This window comes from Monodon monoceros, unplaced genomic scaffold (genome assembly GCF_005190385.1).
Source record: "Monodon monoceros isolate NGI ecotype Baffin Bay Population unplaced genomic scaffold, NGI_Narwhal_1 Super_Scaffold_18, whole genome shotgun sequence".
NCBI lineage: Eukaryota > Metazoa > Chordata > Mammalia > Artiodactyla > Monodontidae > Monodon > Monodon monoceros.
This window is the reverse complement of record NW_021703774.1, coordinates 154,358,277-154,377,820: the sequence shown is the minus strand read 5'-3', so window position 1 is coordinate 154,377,820 and position 19,544 is coordinate 154,358,277. Positions and strand designations below refer to the sequence as shown.

General features: G+C 49.5%; 1 protein-coding gene across 2 annotated transcripts in view; it reads right to left on the bottom strand.

The window, feature by feature from the left end:
* Nucleotides 1–19,544, bottom strand: part of CSMD2 (CUB and Sushi multiple domains 2) — a 665,093-nt gene that overhangs the window by 271,418 nt on the left and 374,131 nt on the right. For both annotated transcript variants that reach the window (XM_029230811.1, XM_029230813.1), the window contains exon 13: nucleotides 9,117–9,299. In XM_029230811.1, the coding sequence (XP_029086644.1) occupies nucleotides 9,117–9,299 (183 nt within the window). The remainder of the gene's footprint in view (nucleotides 1–9,116; nucleotides 9,300–19,544) is intronic.

The following is a 19,544-nucleotide window of genomic DNA, read 5'->3' as shown; positions in this document are numbered from 1 at the left end:
TGAGTGATTCGCATGATTAGCTGGGTGGGTTTATTTTGTATTGGGCAGGGCCATCAAAGATACCTCCTGCCCCCATAATGTATCCATTTAAAAATAAAGGTAACAAGTGCTGTTTGTGACCCACACTGGCGTGGTAGGAAAAGCGTTGACTCTGCTTCCTTGGATGTGCTGGGAGCCTCCTTTGTGAGCCATCCCTTCACATCCAGTCTTTGCCTGATGAGACCCTACCCAGGTACACTGAACACTTTTATTCCACAGACTCACTTCTTACAGCCAGATCCTGAGCCCAGCCCAGCCACGCCTGACAGTCATGGGGAAGTCCCGTCCCCTCAAACCAGTGGGCTGAGATGTGAGTCTGGTTTCATACAGTCAGCATTTGGTGGGCTTGCGAGGAACCCAGTACACCCACAGGCCCACAGAGTTTCAGGACCCTCCCCACCTGCCACCCCGGCCCCACCATGTGTGCCCCAGCTCAGGGACTGGGCTTCTGTTCTGGTTCTTGGTTTCCTATCCAGTCCCTGCTGTGAGTAAAGCTCTTAATGAAACTGCAGCCTCTTGCTGGGGCTGGTATACCCTGCACAGGTAGACCCTGTTCCCCTGGGTGAGGACCTGATTCAACCCAGAAGCCACCTTCACCCATCAAGTATCTGCCTATTTAAGAATAAGGGTAACAAGTGATGTATGACCCACACTGGCCTGGTAGGACAAGTGTTGACTCTACTTCCTTGGATATTCTGATTGGAAGTGCTGGAAGGCCCCTTTGTGAGCCATCCCTTCATTCAGGGTTAGTTCTCCGAGCCTCGGCCTCCCTCGACTCTGGGTTACCTTTCCCAGGCTGCCCCTGTGGTCCTGGAAGGCTTTGCAGCCATGACTGCAGTGCCCATTCCCCACTGCAGGAGCAGACAGAGATGCTTCCCAGCTCTTGCCATCCTCAGGACTTTCTGCTCAAGGAGCTGACACTTTTGGAATACTGGGGTCCTTCTACAGAGCAGGCGCCCCCAGCTCTGGTCATCACTAGTACAGTGAGACCACACGTCTTCAGTGTCCAGGTGCTGGGGGCCTGGGTAACGGAGGAAGGGGGCCCAGAACTACACACGCTGGTTTTCAATTTCCAGGAATGGACCTGAAATTGACAAACTCGGACCAAAGCAATCCCCAGGTTCCCTGCTTCTCTCCCGGGGCCACGTGTGTGTTCACGGGACCTTTAAGGCAGCCCAGAGAAACGAGGAGAACTCTACATCAGCGGAGGAAGTTCACACCACCCTTCTGATCACAGCCCCTGCCCCAATCACAAGCAGTTCCCAGGAATATTATCCCTCACACCGAGGCTGACCTTTTCAGACCTCAGCTGATCCCAGTGAACATTTGAGAGAGGCAATTTCCAAGGACTCTGGCCATTGTGATCATATTTTCTGGGACAAAGGAAAGGATGCTTGAAATTGCACTTGTCCTGGAAAATCTGGGATTATATATTTAGGGTGAACGCCAGGATTCAGCCACAGAGAGGAGGGAAAACGGGACATGCTTCATGTGTGCACAGGGCATTGCGGTCGAGGTGGGAGGGGAGTGAAAAAGCACCTGCCTGTTTAAAAATACAGCAAGCAAGAGACGTATGTGACCTATGTGAAGAAAATCACAAAGCTGTTATATTTAGAAAAGTGAAAGTAGATGAACAAAGAGAGTGACACACCATGTGTCTGGATGGGAAGGCTGTGTAGTATAAAAACGCCTATTTTCCTCAAGTTAATTTATAGTTTAATAGGAGCACACATACAAAATGCCAATAGGATTTTTTTTTTACTATGACAAAATGATTCTAAAATTAATCTTGAACAGCAAACAGATGAGAATAACAATGAATATTCTGAAAGAGAAAATAATTAAGGGAGGAAGGAGTAGTTTCCAGCTCTGCCAGATATTAGAACATGTTATAAAACAACAATTAAAATTATTCAACACCGGTGCTAAGATAGAAATGAGCAGCACAACAAAGTGGTGAGTCAAGAAATAGACTTAACTACATTTGAGGATTCAGAATGTGGTAGAACAATTCATTTCTCTCAAATCAAAAGGGAAATGAATTACTCAATAAGTCGTGTTGGAAAACTGTGTAATAGTTTGGACAATATCATGCATTCATCTAAATAAACTCCAGATGGAATAACAAATTATATTTTTTTAAAAAAAATCAAATTACTGACAAATAACTAAAAATACAACAAGCTGTTTCTCAGATCTGTGGCAGAATGATAACTTTGTCAGCTTTGAAAAGAAATCACAAATATCAAGAGATTTGTCTGTATAAAAATGTAAAAGAACTGTACAATGTAAAATAACAAAACAAAAAGAAAGAAAAAAGAAAGCTAGAGATTGGGAAGATATGTGTATCAAATAGAAAGATCCTTCAAATTGGAAAGGAAAATACCAACATGATACTCTCGCAGCCACACGTCAGGACAAACAATTGTTACACGGGGGTTACAAATAGCAAATGCCCCGTGTCCTCGCTGGGCAGGACTGGACCCAGGCCAGCTGGAGAAAGGCCAGGACTGGAGTCTCTGTCCAGGGTCCTGTAATGGACAACCTGACACCACTTTCAAACCTCTTGTTCCAACAGGGGCATGCTTCCAGCCATGGGTACCAACCAGTCTCTCCAGACCCTACTCCCATGGACCCCACCTCTCTTCTTTCACTCACCCACGGTTGGCAGCAGCCAATCCCTTTAGGAACCACTGCAAATCAAGTACGCAGACTGTGCATGCGTGTGTGCACGCGCGTGCGTGTGTGTGTGTATGTGTGTCAATGTATCCAATGAACATCCTCCTTTTGTAGAGGTCCAGATCCCCCTGGCTTTTCTCAGAACCCAGTACTGCCACTAGGGTAGCTCCCTCCCCAGCAGGGCTTCAAATCTGTCCTCCCCTCTTTGAGCCCCAACTATTCTAATAGCGATGACCTAAGTCTATGCTGTAAGAGCAGAGGGGCTGTTGCTTCCCTGTTCCACACCCACTACGATGCCTGCCCCATCGCTGGCCCCCAATGAATATGTGTTAAATAAAAGAATGAATCTTCATGGGGCAGGTTCTAAATGCATCTGATTCACCAATGCTTTCTAGTTGAAAAGCTAAATTTTGAACCACAAGAGCCCACTTTAATTTACATAATTATGTCTATCTTCATGTTAGAGCGAGCTCTTTGAAGTCAAGAGCTGTGCTCAATTCGTCTCTACATTCGCAGCACTTATAACATTTGGCACTTTGCGGAAGTTGACAAGGGTGTGCTGGAGGGATGTATTCAACTTATACCTATTAAATTAGCAATTTTTAAAAGGCCGCACAAATACTTGAGGTTTGGCGATGCTGGTAGAGGTTACAAGAGATATATGTGACCTATATGAAGGAAACCACAAAGTTGTTATATTTAGAAAAGGGAAAGTAGATGAACACCAGAGAAATCTATGCCATATTTCTGGATGGGAAGGACATGTATTATACGAATCTTATTTTTAACCTTAAAGCTTTCGCTGTTGACATTATGACACGGCACGACATTTTGGGGGAGAAACATAGGAGTATACATCAAGAGCTATTTTTAAATGTTCCTACTCTGGCCCAACAACGTCATTCCTGGAAACTTATCTTAAGAAAATAATTCAAGAGAAGAAGAAAAAAAAAAAAGGCCATACACTTGAGGATGTTCATTATAGCCGTGTATAAAAATGATTGAACATAATTGGTAGCCTAAGTTATGGTCCACTCACTAGACAGAATATTCCATAGGCGTGAAGAATGATAACTACAAAAGACATGTAGTAGCATGGCAAGATATGCAATATAACGTGAACTTGAAGAGACAGAATGCGAGACGGTATGTTCACTTTGATTAAAACCATACGAAATATGTGTGTACATGCATAAGAATCAAAAAGGAATGGCCAAATTTGAAAATGATTAAGGAAATGAATTAAGAGTATATTACTCACTTAAACTTTTAAAATACTAGAATATACCAAAAGCCTGTGTTGAGTAGTGGCCCTTAAGCCCCAGATACTTATTGAAAGAGTTAACAGCACATTATATAGGACACGGCACTACGAGATCACCACTTCAAGCTGAGTAGCATCATCCCCAGAGGCCCTCCAGTTTAGAATTTTACCAGGAAAATCCATACCCTCTTATGCAGCTGACTCTGTACATAGCAGGTGCTCAATAAATCAAAATGGATGGATAAATGGATGGGTAGAAGGAACGAGAAAAAGTAAAGATGAGGAAATGCCTTTGACATCAGTATATTGCATATTGGTGTGCAAATACTGATGTAGTCCCAACAAGGGACTACATGGATCTAGTCTTCATGAACTTATTTCACTTTTGTCAATCTCTGTTACTTCATGGGGGGTAACACAGACAACAGTTTGTTTCTGTAGTCTGGACGAATTTTGTTGTCCTAAGACTTCCCTGTTTCTCCTGCTGCAGATGACCCCTTGGATTCTGGATGTCTGGTGCCATAGAGAGAGTACAGGATATGGAGTAGAAGCCTGCTCTGTCAATCAATAGTTTAAATTCCAGCCCATCATTTAATGGTTCTATAACCTCTGAGCCTATGTACCTTGTCTCCTCGAGCTTTGTTTTCATCTGTAAAAATGAGAGAATAAATATTCCATAACGTTGTAGGGAAGGCGCCTATCTTCCCAATGACACAAAACGTGTAATAAATGCTGGCATGTTCCCTTACCCCATGCTTCCTCACTGTCACTATTCTATAGATTTTAATCACGATCTAACACAAAACGCAAATATACAGATTTCATTGTATTTAGAACTTGACAAGACTAGGTTATCCTAGACTGGTGGTCCTCCATCCTGGGTGGCTTTTTCCCCCAGAGGATGTATGGCAATGTCTGGAGACAGTTTTGGCTGTCACAACTGGCAGCGGGAGGCGGGTGTGTGTGCTACTGGCTTCTAGCGGGTAGAGAACAAGGCTGCTGCTAAAACATCCTGCAATGCACGAGACTGCCCCCGACAAAAAAGAATCATCTGGCCCCAAATGTCAGTAGCGCTGAGGTTGAGGATCCTCATGACCCTAGGACTCAATCCATTTCTCTGTCCAGCAAGGGACAGGAGGGCGCTCGGAGAGGACCATTCCCCGTAGCATCCCTGTGTGGAGCACCCTCCTTTACCTCCAAACCCTTCAAGCCCCAGCTCCAGCCCTGTATCATCTGTGACATTTTCTTTGAGCCCCAGAGGACCCACTTCTCCCTCCCTTGGTCTCTCAAGGTTCGGCTGCTGGTTTGTAACTCGCACTGTATACATCTCAGTATATTCCCATTTCACACCTATGCTATATACATTAGGCACTTGAGCAATTAGGATTCACATCTTCTCGTGGTGGTTTACAAAATGACGAAAGGAAGCTGGCATTTGTGCAGTCTTGGCGTTTCTCTGGTGAAGGCTGTTTTGAAACTTCTTCTGCAAGTGGCTGTTAATGGACTGATAATTGGTTTCCTGACTTCCTTATGAAGTGTGAAGTATTCTGCTAGCCTGTCAACAAAGCATCAAGTGTTGTGCAAACCACCATCAGAGTTATTTGTATCTTCCCTTGTATCTCTTGTCGTGGAGGAATAAGTGGACAGGCTCTCGATGTTCCTGTGAGGGAGGTGAAGAGTATGTGTAACCTGCGGGGAGCTTTCTCACCAGGACCCCAGGTTGAGCATGTTTCCCAGGCAGAGCCCAAAGAGCTCTGACTCCAATGCCTGGCGCTTGGCACGGGGTAGACACACAGTAAATACTGTTGAATGGACGGAAAGTGGCACTGGTGCCACCTGATTTGGAGCAGTGATCCCTGGAGATGTGAATTAGCCAAGGAAGAAGAGAGAGTGAGAGGAGAGAAGCTGGCTCCATCTTTTCTTTCAAAATGCTTTTCACTGCGAGAAACATCATCTTCTTTAAAACCGAGTGAAAAAAAGACCATCTATTGAGCATCTACTGCTGTGAGGACAGATCGAAAGCCAACGAGATGATTCTGAAGTCTCTGCTTGCTACAGAAAATGTTTTGGAACATGAAGGCAACAGTGTACTTGTGTAGTCTCGGCAGGCAATTCCCGAGTAAGGAACTCTTTTGAAGAAAATGTTTCAAGAGAAGAACAATGCGCTGCTGTGCACTTTTTGGACAAATGTTCAAAGAAATTTGAGCCATCAAAACATCCCCCCAATCCTCTTCTAAACCCTCAGAAGGAAAGAACAGTACTGTTTGCTAAATATTGTGTTAATATTTATTGTGACTAATGTGTGCTAAAATTTAGGACACTTAAGCTGATGTTTGCTAGAGGTGCTTTTCTATGTACATTTATGACCACATTATAAAACACAGAGGCTGACTGTACTATTTTATACTTTTATAAATGCTTACAGATGTTGTCCCTTTTCTGCAGATCACACACTATGATATATTTGATCTGGGATCAGGCAGAACGCCAAATTTTAACTTTATCCCTTGAAGCACGAGCTGCTCTGTAAATGTCCCAGTTTAGAGAGTGGTTTCCAAGTATTCACGATGGAAAATGTGAGGACTGTCCATGTCACTGTTGTCTTTTTCTATAAATACGATCATAGAGGCTTAGAATTTGGGGAGTGCCACCCCATCGGATAGATTAGTAAACCAAACTCCAGAGGGAAGTTGCCCTGGCCATAGTCACAAAACTGAGCCGGGACTAAGATACAGGTCTCCAGATGTTGAATCCAAAGTTCTCTCAGAGCACCCGGATTTTCTTAGTACCATCTTTCACCACCTGAGGGCAGAGCCCAGGACCTAGGGATGCATCAGCTTAGGGGCTGGGTACTCAGTAGAGAGCGGACAGATGGCACTCACTCGTGACCTTGCTTGTGGTACAAAGGCCTGGGGCCAGCTGGCTCTCCCTGGCCTCCTCCACTGAAGCCAGCACCCCTGAGACTCAAGCTGTGTCTCTTACACCCAAATGACCAGAAAAGCCCTAGTAATGGGAGTACCTTGGGGATACCATCCCCCACCTCCCAGAATCATTCAGAAGAAGAGATGCCATCCTAGCCCCCCAGAGTGCCTGCTTCACAGTTCTCATCAGTAAGCCTGGGGCTCCTCTTCCTTATTTTATTATTATTATTTTATTTTTTGCAGTACGTGGGCCTCTCACTGTTGTGGCCTCTCCCGTTGTGGAGCACAGGCTCCGGACGCACAGGCCCAGCGGCCATGGCTCACGGGCCCAGCCGCTCCGTGGCATGTGGGATCTTCCCGGACCGGGGCACGAACCCGCGTCCCCTGCATCGGCAGGCGGACTCTCAACCACTGCGCCACCAGGGAAGCCCCTCTTCCTTATTTTAAACCACAGAGAGCACCGCCCCATATCTTCCAGGACTGCTCTGCCCTCATCTCTTCTCAGGTGATTGTAAGCAGTACCCAGCATCCTGTCAGCTTTCCTCCTGGAAACGAGGGGCCTGCTGAGCAGCACTTACAGAAGGTTCTAGAAACATTTCCTGAAACTACTTCTAAGAGCCAAAGGGTCAAGTAAATTCCTGGAGGGCTTGAGTGACAGACCCCACCCCCCCTCCCCCAGTAGCGTTCTGCTCCCCGCATCTCTCAGCTTGTGAGGCAGGGAACTTTATCCTGGTTCCAAGTGGCTGGCTGGCTCTGCTACACACTTCACTCCTGCCCCAGAGACCTGACCCTTTCCAGTTCTCCCTGCCTTGTCTCACCTAGATGGATTTCAGAGATGGAACACCCACACTAGCTGGGACTCCCACAGTCTGGACCTTTGCCTTCTGAGGTCCTGCCTCCGACCCACCCTGGGGAACTCCATTCCATCCACCCACTCTGCCCTGGGCTCGTTTCTAGACTGTCAGGCCCTTTGTTCCTGCCTGCCTGGAGCTGCCCCCTGCTAACCTCCCCTGCCCCTCTGGTCCCCTTGGCTTTCAGGGTACACATATCTAACCACACTGGGCCAGAGATGGGCAGCCAATTTCATGCAATTTTATTTTTTTCAGTAAGGGCGATTTGCTTAATGTGTATCTAAGAACGATTTGATCTTTAAACCTCGGCAAGAATTCTTACATAAGCTCGCAAGTCATCAAAAATGCTTTGTCAACTACACAAAGTGATTTTTTTGTTTGAAAAGTAGAATCACCGTGGTATGACCCAACTCACCAACTTACATGCCAAACTCTCTGTCATCACAGATACTCCCTTATAGTCTCCCATGTCATTCCTCTCCCCGGCCCCAAGGGGCAACCACTCTCTATGAGGCAGCACTCCAAGGCCCTGAGAAGCCCACTGAGATGGCAAGAAAGATCAGAGCGTCAGTCTGTCTGCCCTTCCCCGAGGGAAGCAGATTGTAAGAGACGGAGAGGGGCAGTGGCGAGGGCTGGGAGAAGAGGTGACAGCCCCGAGAGGTGGAACCTTTGATTTCTCAACAAAGACCAAGCCTGCTCCCGTATACACAGTCCCCTTACACTTGCCAATTTCCCTGGGAGCCAGGACTTAAAGTATTCTTTGCGCCGGAAAGTGAGGTCAGACCATCCCAGAGAAAGGAAGAAAGGATTCCTTGTTATCTCCGGAGAACAGAGCACTCAACTCCAACCCTTTCTCTGAAAGATCAACAATTCAAAGACAGCTTGATCCCCATCCCTCCCTAAATCCAATGCAAGAGGAAGCAATCTGATGAAACTTTGTATACATCCCCGCAAGGCCATGGTGTCTCATGGTACCCCAAGGCTGGCACAGAGTCTACCGTCTCACGAAATCATCGCCAGCACCTTCTGCCCTGGCTTGACTATATGGCGTCATTGACAGCAAGAAGGGTGAGGAGGAAATGTCAGGGTCTGACGTTGCTCTCAAGGGTCACCCGGGAGAGTAAGATGGCGTTGAAGAAGGCCCCCAAATGTCAAGAGCAATCATTCTCAGTGCTATGATCCACGTCACTGCCAGAAATGAGGACTCAGCCAGCAACGTTTTGAGAAGGAGAAGAAACCAACCAGAGTGAAGCTACGGTTACGACCTACGAGGTTCCCAAGGATGGGGTCCGGATTAGCTAGGAAATGGGCCCCTGGCCTCTCGGTGGAGACCCCGACGCGGCGCCCTCCCCGCTCACTTACACACGCAGCCTGGCTTCTTAGCCGACCACTGGTTATTCTTTTGGCACGTGATTGCCTTCTGCCCCACCAGCTCAAAGGCCGGCTGGCACTCAAACTGAAGTGTATCACCGTGGCGAAACCAGGAGCCTTCCCTCCAGCCGTAGGCAGGTATGCCAGGATCTCCACAACTGCCCTGCTCGATCTCTGCAAGACAGGAAAAGAGAAAACAGAGACACATGGTGACTCCATGCCTCTCGGAGCTGGAAGGCCATGCTGCACCTCTGCCACGAGGCTGGGCTCGGAGGGACCCAGGTGGGCTTTTGATGAGAAACCCTGCAAGGTCGTGTTTAAAACAGCATCTTGGGAGGATGAGGTCCTCCTGCTCTCAAATGCCTGGACTCTATGTCCACACAGCGTTCCAGGTGCTTGGATATTTTCATTCAGGGAAGGTGGGTCTACATGCTTTGTGAGACAACTGTCCTAGGAATTCACAAGCTCACGGGTCGGAGCGATCTTTACTGACTTGACTCGCATTCAGATTGCTCACGTCACTTGATAGATTTTCAGCTCAGTCCCTTCCTGAGCCGTCCAGGCAAGCGCAAGATGAGAAGGTGGCTGACGGTTTGCTGCTTGCCTTTCCCCCAGCCAGAGACTAAGTGAGAAGCAATATTCACTGGCTTCTGATATGGAAGCACTTTCACGAAGATACATTTTTAATTCAATTTAAGATGGGAGCAGGTACAATGAAACACATGACTCATTAAGTATGCCTTTAAATTTTCATTTGATTCAACAGCGGTGAATCAAGACAGGGAGTGGGTTCCCTGAGACGGCTCTGAGGGTCTGGGCTCTGGGGACATGATGGGCTGGCTGCCTCGTGGCAGAGTCAATCAGGACCCCGACGTTCCAGGAAAGGAGTCTGTCCTGGCCAAGTCCCTGGAGTTTCCCCGGAGCTGCCCCCGCCTCCACCAGCCCCGTGCTTGGTGCTGTGAGAGATGAAGGGCAGGGAGGCGGGGAGGAAGAAGCAGGAGAGAGGGCGGGGGAGGAGCTCTGCTCCCAGAGAGGAAGGCACCCTGCAGGAAGGACGCGAGGCAGGGCTGATGTGACAGATGGTGAGGTGAGGACGGCAGGAGTCCTATGATTCGGGAGAGAGGCGGCTGGAGTAAGGGGAAGTTTTTGGACACCTTCCCAGGACTGTCAGGCCTAAGGGACCCTACGCTTTCCGTAGGCACCATTATGGGCTGCCAGGAGCCATAGTCCCCGAAGTTGCTGTGCATGGCCCTGACACGGGTGATTCTGCAAAAGCTTTCTTACCACAGCTGTTGGGCCCTGTGGGCTGGTCAGGTGAGCCCCGAGTACTGCCACCTTACATGGATGGGCTGTTGACTGTCACATTCATGGCTCCCTACTACTGGCAGAACAAGGCATTCTTTGGCTGGGATTGTGTGTGTGTGTGTGTGTGTGAAAGAGAGAGAGAGATCTAAGTCAAACAGCAAGAGTCCTTGGGTTCGGGGGAGAAGAGGGGTCTGTGTGAGCAGACACCAGGCCTGAGAACTCAAGGGCGGGTCAGCTCACCTGCCTCTCATCTCACATGTGCCCCTGGCCTGTCCCTCTACACACAGCCTGAAAGCACACCTCAACCCTCCTCTGAAGCTGGCTCTTCTCCTGCCAGGGCTGGGGGAGGGCAGCCACTGAGGCATTCCCAGGAAGGTGGCCCCTTGGCTCCAGATCCCAGAGCCCCAGGGGATCGGAGGAACGGAAGACGGGCCCCGGGACAAGTCAGCCTGCAGGAGTGAGCAGCGAGGCCCTCTTTCTTCTGGTGTCCCCAAACACGTTCTCTCTGGGGCGTGAGGCCCTGGCGAGGACTGTCACTGCGGGCATCCTGAGACCTGGAAGAAGGTACCCAGTGTTTGAAGACAGAGCTGGGGCTCACTGCCTGGGACAGGACCCAGGTTTAAGGTGTCCTGGTGAGGCCCCAACATGCTGTAGAAGATGTAAATGTGGGGTCCACCTGCCTGCATCTCAGACCACAGCAGGTACCCTGAAGGTGTGATCAGCTCCAGAGGACAAGCATCCTGAGCGGGAGGAAGAAGCTGCCCAGGCCTCTCCACTGTGCAGGCCTGGCTGTTTCCACACCCATCCGGTTTCTCCTGCCGTCAGTGCGAGCAGAAGCATATAATGAGCACCTACTGTGTGCCAGTCCCTGTGCCAGACACTTGAGACCTGGACGTGGGCTCTGGTCTCAAGGACTGAACAATCCTGACAAGGAAGCGAGTATTTACGACACAGGGTGGTTTGTGCCATGGATGCGCCCAGGAGGAGCAACACAACTCAAACTTGGAGGGTGGGGCTGGAAACAGGGTGCGGGAAGTGATGCACTAACCTTGCACACAAAACTGTAGGGAGCACAGAAACTCAGCCATCTAGACAAATCCGATCTTAGTGCAATATTATGTTTTTAGAAAATCAAAATTGATGCCTATAAATCAAATCCAACATGAAGAAAAACACCAGGACTTAATAAAAAGACCAGATCCGATCCAGCACTTGCACAGCTCACCTCACTTGTCCCACCCTAGTCCTGGCCATCAGAGCCTGTCATTATTGAAATGCTCTTTTTTTATCATGGATATTTTGCATTAATCTTGGTTTTTTAAAAATACTACATTAAAATATTATTTAATTACTGAGTTCTTTGGTGCCTCCCTTAAAATTATGCCCAAGGTGAATGTCTCTCTCATCTCAGCCCAATCCCAACCCTGGCATCAGGGAAGGCTTCCTGGAGGAGGCCTTCTTGGAGGATGTTTAAGCTGAGGCCTGAAGCCTGTGTAGGAGCCAGCAGGTGAAAGGAGTATGTGGGATTCATTGCAGTGTTATTTACTAACAGCCAAGCCATGGAAACAACTTACGTGTCCACTGATGGATGGACAGGTAAAGAAAACGTGGCACACACATACAATGGAATATTTCTCAGCCACAAACAAGAAGGAAATCCTGCCATTTGTGACATGGGTGAAACTTGAGGGCGTTATGCTAAGTGAAATAAGTTGTACAGAGAAAGACAAATACTGTATCATCTCACTTATATGTGGAATCTAAAAAAAATGAACTCATAGAAACAGAGAGTGGAATGGTGGTTGACAAGAGTGCGGTGGGGGAAATAGATGCAGGTGGTAAAAGGATACAGAGTTCCAGTTATAAGATGAATAAGTCAGGGGGATATGATGTACAGCATGGTGACTCTGGTTAACAACAGTGTATTGTATATTTGGAAGTTGCTAAGAGGGTAGGTCTTAAAAGTTCTCAACACATACACACACACAAACTGTAAGGTGAGGTGATGGGTGTGTTAACTAACCTTACTGTGGTAATCACTTCACAATATATACATATATCAAATCAACACGTTGTACACCTTAAATTTACACAATGTTATATGTTAATTACATCTCAGTAAAGCTGGGAAGAAGAGAAAGGCATTAGTGGGAGGGAGAGGAGAGGAAGGACCCTTCAGGTGGGGGAGGAGCCCATGCAGAGTCTCAGAGGCTGTTTGCAGGACTGCAATGATAGCAGTGATGATAACTAACTAATCGTTACGATCATAACGAACTTTTAGTTATAGAACTAATCACTCTAGCGCTGACTGTGTGCTGGCAGCCACTCTGAGAACTTTACATAGTGCATCATTTCATCCTTACAGTACACTGTGACCTAGGTACTACTGTCTCCATTTTAAAGGTGAAGAGACTGAGGCACAGAGAGGTGATGTAATTATCCAAGGTCACAGAGCCAGGAAATGGTGAATCTGAGGTCCAAACCCAGGTTGTATGGTTCCAGGGCTCTTCACCACCATGCCACATTGCCTTTCCACAAGCATGAGTACTTTCCACCAGATGATGACAGACGAGGCTGGAAGAGGCAGGCAGGGCCAACCCACAAAAGGGCCTGTTCGACCTGCTAACGAGACTGGACTTCAGAGTGTAGGCAATGCGGGCTCAGGAAAGGGTTTCATTCCACTTGGCATTTCATAGTGTGGATTTTAAAAGGTCACCCTGATTGCTGCCTGGAGAACAGTCTGGGGGCAGCAATTCTGGAGGCAGGGAGATCGTTCATTCATTCAACAAACATTTGAGTGTCTCCTTAGCATGAGCCACTGTGCTGGGTACTGTGGGTGAGACACAGAACAAGGCAGACACAGGCCCTGCCGCCATGGAGGTTCCGTTCTAGAGGGAGGCTTCCAATGATCTGGGAGCTGTTTTTTTTTTGTTGTTTTGTTTTTTGCGGTACGCGGGCCTCTCACTGTTGTGGCCTCTCCCGTTGCGGAGCACAGGCTCTGGACGCGCAGGCACAGCGGCCATGGCTCACGAGCCCAGCCGTTCCGCGGCATGTGGGATCTTCCTGGACCGGGGCACGAACCTGTGTCCCCTGCATTGGCAGGCGGACTCTCAACCACTGCTCCACCAGGGAAGCCCATGGGAGCTGTTTTGACAGCATCCTGGACTGGGCACAGGCAGAGGGGATGGGGAGAGGCAGAAAGACTTGGGAGGTCTAAAGCAGGAAGAAGCCACAGGCCACACTGAAATTGAGCAGACAGGGGATAATGGGGAGGCAGGGGCTACGATGACTGCAGGGCTTGGCCTGGGTACTGGGTTGCTTTCATCTTCACCAGATGTGGAGGGAGCAGGGCTGGAGGGTCACTTGGCACCTCCACGGGGACAAACCTAGTAGAAAGGGGCTACGTGGGTCTTATGCCCACGAGGAAAATCTGGTCTAGAAATACAGAATTTGGATTCAGCTCATAGAGGGTCATGAGAAGAATGAGGCCACCCAAGGGGAGACATCAGTCCGGACAGAACAGCTAGGGACACCGCAGGGACCAGCAGAAGGCTAGTCTGAGATCCTGCAGGGAGCAGAGCCCCGGAAGCTTAGAGGAGAATGAGTTTCAGGAAGGAGACCAACGGCATCGAACGTGGCAGGGAAGTGTAGAAAGGACTGGAAAGCAGGTCAGTGAAAGGAGCTCACTGGATACGGGCAGGAGACTGAGTGTGATGGTGGGGCCAGCCCGGCACTGACGGGAGAAGAGGAAGACGATCCAGGAAGAGTAGATGACTCGTAAAGAAGGCATTTCTTGGAAGTGAAGCAATAGGGAGAATTCAGGGGGCAACTTATGAGGAATATGGCCTTGAGGGGGCAGCTGAAAAGACTTTTTAAGGTCGAAGAAACTTGACCATAATTAAATGCTAGGGGAGGGCAGAGAGAGAGAGAGAATATGAATGGATATAACTGAATGAGAGACACTGGTTAGCTGAAATGGGCAGTGACAGCACGAGGCTATGGAGAAGCAGGAGCCCGGGGCCCAGCGCACGCTGGGGGGCTCACCTTAGAGACCAGGAAGCTCTCCTTCCCTCGTGATGCGGGGCAGAGGGAAGAGGTGATCACAGCGAGCTTTCAGGTAGGAGGGCGGGAGGTTGAAGAAGATCCTGTGATGACACAGGCTCTACTTTCCTAGTGGAGGAGGACGAAGTGTCATGATGTTTGCTGAAGGTGGGGGACGGGTTGTGGGGAGAAGGATGCGACGTTGACAAGAACGTCTGCGACAGTCACCTGGAGAAGAGGAATCATGGCTGGAAGGACTGCCATGCACCCTGGGTTCCACGGAGGGTGGAGACAGCTCATTTACAGGGGTGCTGCCACCGAGCAGGGCTGTGTGGCTTGTCCCAGATCCCTCAGAACCTGGTTCACGTGCACGTGGAAAAACGGCAGGGCGGTGAGCAGGGAGTCAAGGATACTGTTCAAGGAATGGCTGATGTGTGATGCAAGGGTCTCAGGAGGAAGGAAGTGAACAGAGGAGGAGCGGGGGAGGGGATGGGGATGTAGAGGCCAAGAGAAGGATGGTGAATGGAGTAGAGGGAGGAACCAGTGGGGGAGCGGAAGGGACAAGGGGCCCCAGAGCAGGTGGGTGGAGTGAAGGCTTCAGAGGTGCCAGAGAGCAAGGTCCGCACTGACAGGATGGGAGAAGGCTGAGAAACGAGAGGCAAGGTGATGGTGAGACCCAGAGTGGAGAGGAAGAGGCTGGTGACATCCACGAGGAGGGTAGCGAGTGGCAGAGGTGGAGACAGTCTAGGTCAAAGGGAAGGGTTTGCACATAGGTGGAACAGCACCAGAAGTAAGGCGAACACAAGATGCGTGCTTCAAAGACCCTCAGAATTCCATCACGACTGGGCTCTGCATATTCGCTTTCCCCTTTCTCCACTGTTTTATTCCTATCGTCTGTGATCAACCTTACTGTCTTCTCCCCAGGTTCTTCAATTTGTGATACCAAATTGGAATCCTCTTTTATGACAATGTCTGTAGAGAAGGAACTGCTTCTCGTGTCTGTATAAATTCACCACTGGATGTGCTCCAAGAAGAGCAGCGCCGTGTAGAGGGAGAGGAGGGTCTGACCATGGGCTATGATTCGCTGCCTTTCCAACCGGCTGGGACTTCATTTGTTCCTTCACTGATTCACTGTTCCCTCAGCCCGGGCTGCAGCTTCCTCTCCTCCCCAATGTCACATGGCCGACTGCTCATGCCCCAGACTTTAGCTTAAGACGTCACCTCCTCAAGGTGCTTTCCCTGACCTCTCTTCTTAGATGTTTCCCCTTTCCTTTGCTCTCTTGGCACCCTGGTCTTTTTCTTTGTAGCACCGATTGTAAGTATTCCTCTATTCATTTCATTAGCTCCTGTTCTAGACATTGCACGTATAGTGGTGGAATAAAGGGCAAAAATCTCCACTCTCCTGGAGCCTACTGTCTGTTGGGGCATCAGGGACAACTTGGTTCACCATCTCAGCCCCCACTGGCGCCCCGCTGGCTGCCAGGTGGCTTCCTCGTTTCTCATCTCCCCACCCACTGGAAGGGAAGCCCTATGGAGGCAGGCGTCAGTTATGTGTTGTTGATCACTTAGCACAGCGTCTGGAGCACAGGCAGCACGCTGCTCAGTGTGTGAGCACAGCTGATATGTGTTGCACGGGGAGTGTGTCAAATGCCACGCTCAGGGCTAATGATACAGAGCTGCCTGACACAGGGCCCCTGCCCTTGGACAACTCACAGTCAGGTGGCTCTAGAGATAGTTACAGAGGAAATGATGCGGGCCGGGACGGGGTGTGTACCTGACCACACAACCTCTGGGGGCGAAGGGGAGGCAGCTCCGGTCTCGGGCTGCAGCTGGGGGAGGCAAGAGGCTTCATGGAGGTTGTCCAGGCAGACACAGGAATCAGCCTGGGTTCTGCCCTCCCCTCCCTGTCACAGCCCTCGCTAACCACCTCCTGGCGGTTCCTCCTCTGGGACATCCCTGCACCCTCTGCTCTCCATTCTTCCCCTCACCGCCCAAGTCCACCCGTCTCAATTCCTCACATGGGCATGGTGTTAGGCAAGAGCCGTTCCCTTGCCCCTTCCCTCTACTCTGTCATATTCTGCAAAGCAGCACGAGATCACCCAGGAACGAACATCTGATCATTAGTGTGCCCTGCTCATTGATTCTTCCATGGCTTCCCTAAAATCCACAGATGAAAACTCCAACTCCTTGGCGTGGCAGGACCTTTGCCTGCCCCCTCCCGCCCCAGCCTCCTATTTGTCCATGTCTGACCTTGAGGTTCACCACAAAATGGAGCCACGGGCAGGGGGCAAAATAGCGCGAAGGTGAGGACTCTGAGCAAGTCCCGGATCTGTATCCTGGCTCTGACACTAAGTAGTAGACCTTGGGTACCTTTCACATCCTCTCTGAGTCTTAGTTTTGTCACTTGTAATACAGAAATGGTAATAAGAACAGCAACCTTGCAGGGTTGTTTTCAGGATTAAATGAGTTTATGTACGTAAGACAACTGTCGAAATGTCCAGCACGTGGCACGTAACCAGGAACCAGGAGGTGTTTCCTCAAGGTCATTATTGGCCCATTGTTGGCAGAGCCCAGCCGGCTCTCACGTGGCTCTAACTTGGTGCCTGCTGTCCTTTCTTCCTCCACTTGTCAACTAGACAAAGAATCATCTCTCAGTGTCAGCTCAAGTGCTTCCTTGGGGCTGTGCCCTTGAGTCACCCAGGCAGCCTTAGGAGCTCTCTCTCTCTCTCTCTGTCACTCCCAGCCCCCTTGGACAATTATTTATTTATTTATTTTAATTCTGGAGAATAGTCAGAAGTTCAATGTGGCAGGATGTGATGATGAAAGGAGATGAGGCTGGAGAGATGGCCTGGGAGACCGTGAAGAGCCGGGATCAGCTCCTTACAGGCGGGGGTCCCACCCCTACTGCTCTTTGTACCTCCAGAGCCAAGCGCAGTGCCTTACACATCCTGAGCCCTCCAGGCCAATTGTTCAACCAGCACAGGCTCCCAATGGGTGACCGGGACATCTCTGGTGCATTAAGACGACCTCTGGGCGCGCCTGGATCTCATGGATTTCCTGGGACACATCCCACTGTACGCTTCTACTGACGATGGGAAGGGCACAAGCAGGCAGGAGACAGAGGGCAGCTGTACGTGTATCTCTGGGAACCTGTGCATCGTTCTCTGCACACAATTTTCATGAATGGGATGGAGATGTGGGTGGAGGAAGTGGGTGACATTCGTCCCTCCCATCTCTTTCCTCCCTCCCGTCCCTTTCCTCCACCACACTGTCATGGGTGTGTCACAGACTGAAGGAGGTTGGGAAACAGGGGTGAATATGGTGAATATGGGGTGAAGACAAACATGTAGAACATCCAGGTTGCCCCCAGGCTGTCTGTATCAGCTCCAAACTGGAGCTTGCCGTGTGCAAAAGCCCATGTATTTAAAGAGTATATCTCATTGACAGATGACTTCCTGCCAAATTTTAAAGGTGCAGCATCCTTCACTGCTTAGCACCCCTGGCCTCCCGGGGGCCAAGAAAGACTCGTGTGTAGCGTGGGTCCCACTGGGCCTTCCTGAGAGGGGCAGCTGCTGCCTGTATCTAGCCAACCTCTAGGTCCCAGTGCCTGAGGAAGCTTTAAGGGTATCATGGAGACTCAGTGAACATCTTAGGAACATGCCTGGTGTCATTCCTGGTTGAAGTTGGAAAGTTTGGGCCTCTGAGCTTATGGGGATAAAGTGAGAAGAGACAGAGGTCCTGAAAATTGCAGACTGGAGGCTGAAAATGGCCATGTGCTTAACGCTCTGATTGGAGGAAAGGCAGGGTCCAAAAATGAGCAGAGTCAGGATGCTGGGCTGCTGCCCTTGGTCTCCTTTCAAGCTCAGCTCTAACACCATCTGTTTCAGGAGGCCTCCTGGTGCCACCACCAGAGTTCAGCTCTGGAGAAGGGGATGCAGGCACTGCCTGCAGAAGGCTAGACTTGGTCATCTTCCCCCTACTTGCTCTCAAACTTTATTCTGTGGAAGTTTTAGCTTCAACTCTAGGCAACCCTAGGGGATCAGGCTTTCTAAGTCAACCTGTTCTCTCTGGGATGTTGACCAACTCCTTTCCGTCTTATAAACGAGTCTTAGCTTCAGACACCAGCTCCTCCAGGGAGGCTTCCCTGATGCCCTCAAGTAAGGTTAGCTGCCCCTCCTTGATATTTCCCCATTTTCTCATACTTCCTGGACTCTAATGAAGACAGACTAAGACTTGGGTGAAGGCACAGATTGTCTTGTTATCCTTGTATCCCCTTGTGGTCTGAACAGTGTCTGTAACACATAATAGGGGCCTAGATGATGTTGAATACACAGGTGACCTTATTTCCAACACGAGTCCCCCGGACTACTGGGCATCCTTTCTGCATGATCTCTACTGCCTTGCTTCTCCATATCTCCAGGGTGAGGGTCCCAGCTCCTTCCTCCCTTAGGCCGGCCTCCGAGATTTAGCATTAGGCTGCCAGATTCCAGGCTCCAAGTCAGGAAGTGAAGAGACTCCGAGACTGATGCTAAAACTTGTTAGCAAGTTGTATGTAATTTTATAATGTTTCTGGTAAGTGCTAATTGCCTGTTCCTTAAATATTTCTTATTCTGCTGGGAAGCAGAGCAATTGCAAATATGAATGCTTTCCTACAGCTGGCTGCCCTCATGGAGGGGGCCTGAGTTTCTAGGTGCCAAAGACTCAGATATTGACAGAGTTGGAGGCCCCTCCCCCACCCTGACCTGGGATTGTGACAAGCATAATGAGAAGTATTTCTGGGAAATAAATCCCTCAACTTTTCCCACCCAGGACCTCAAACTTTTAATGGGCGGGGGGGGGGGGCAGTGATGATACTGCAGTGTCACCTGCCTGCCCTAAGGAAGTTTTTCTCTACCTGAACAGGGGCAGATGGGGTATTGATGCTGATAGGGCCAGGTATGCCTGGGGGTTTCTGCCTTCAAATGCCTCATGCCACCTGTGGAACACATGCATCCCGGCCACCCTCCCATCCCTGAGCCAAGATGTCTGTCCTGCATGGAATTCCCCAGGAGCTGGGATAAAAGAAGGGCTAAG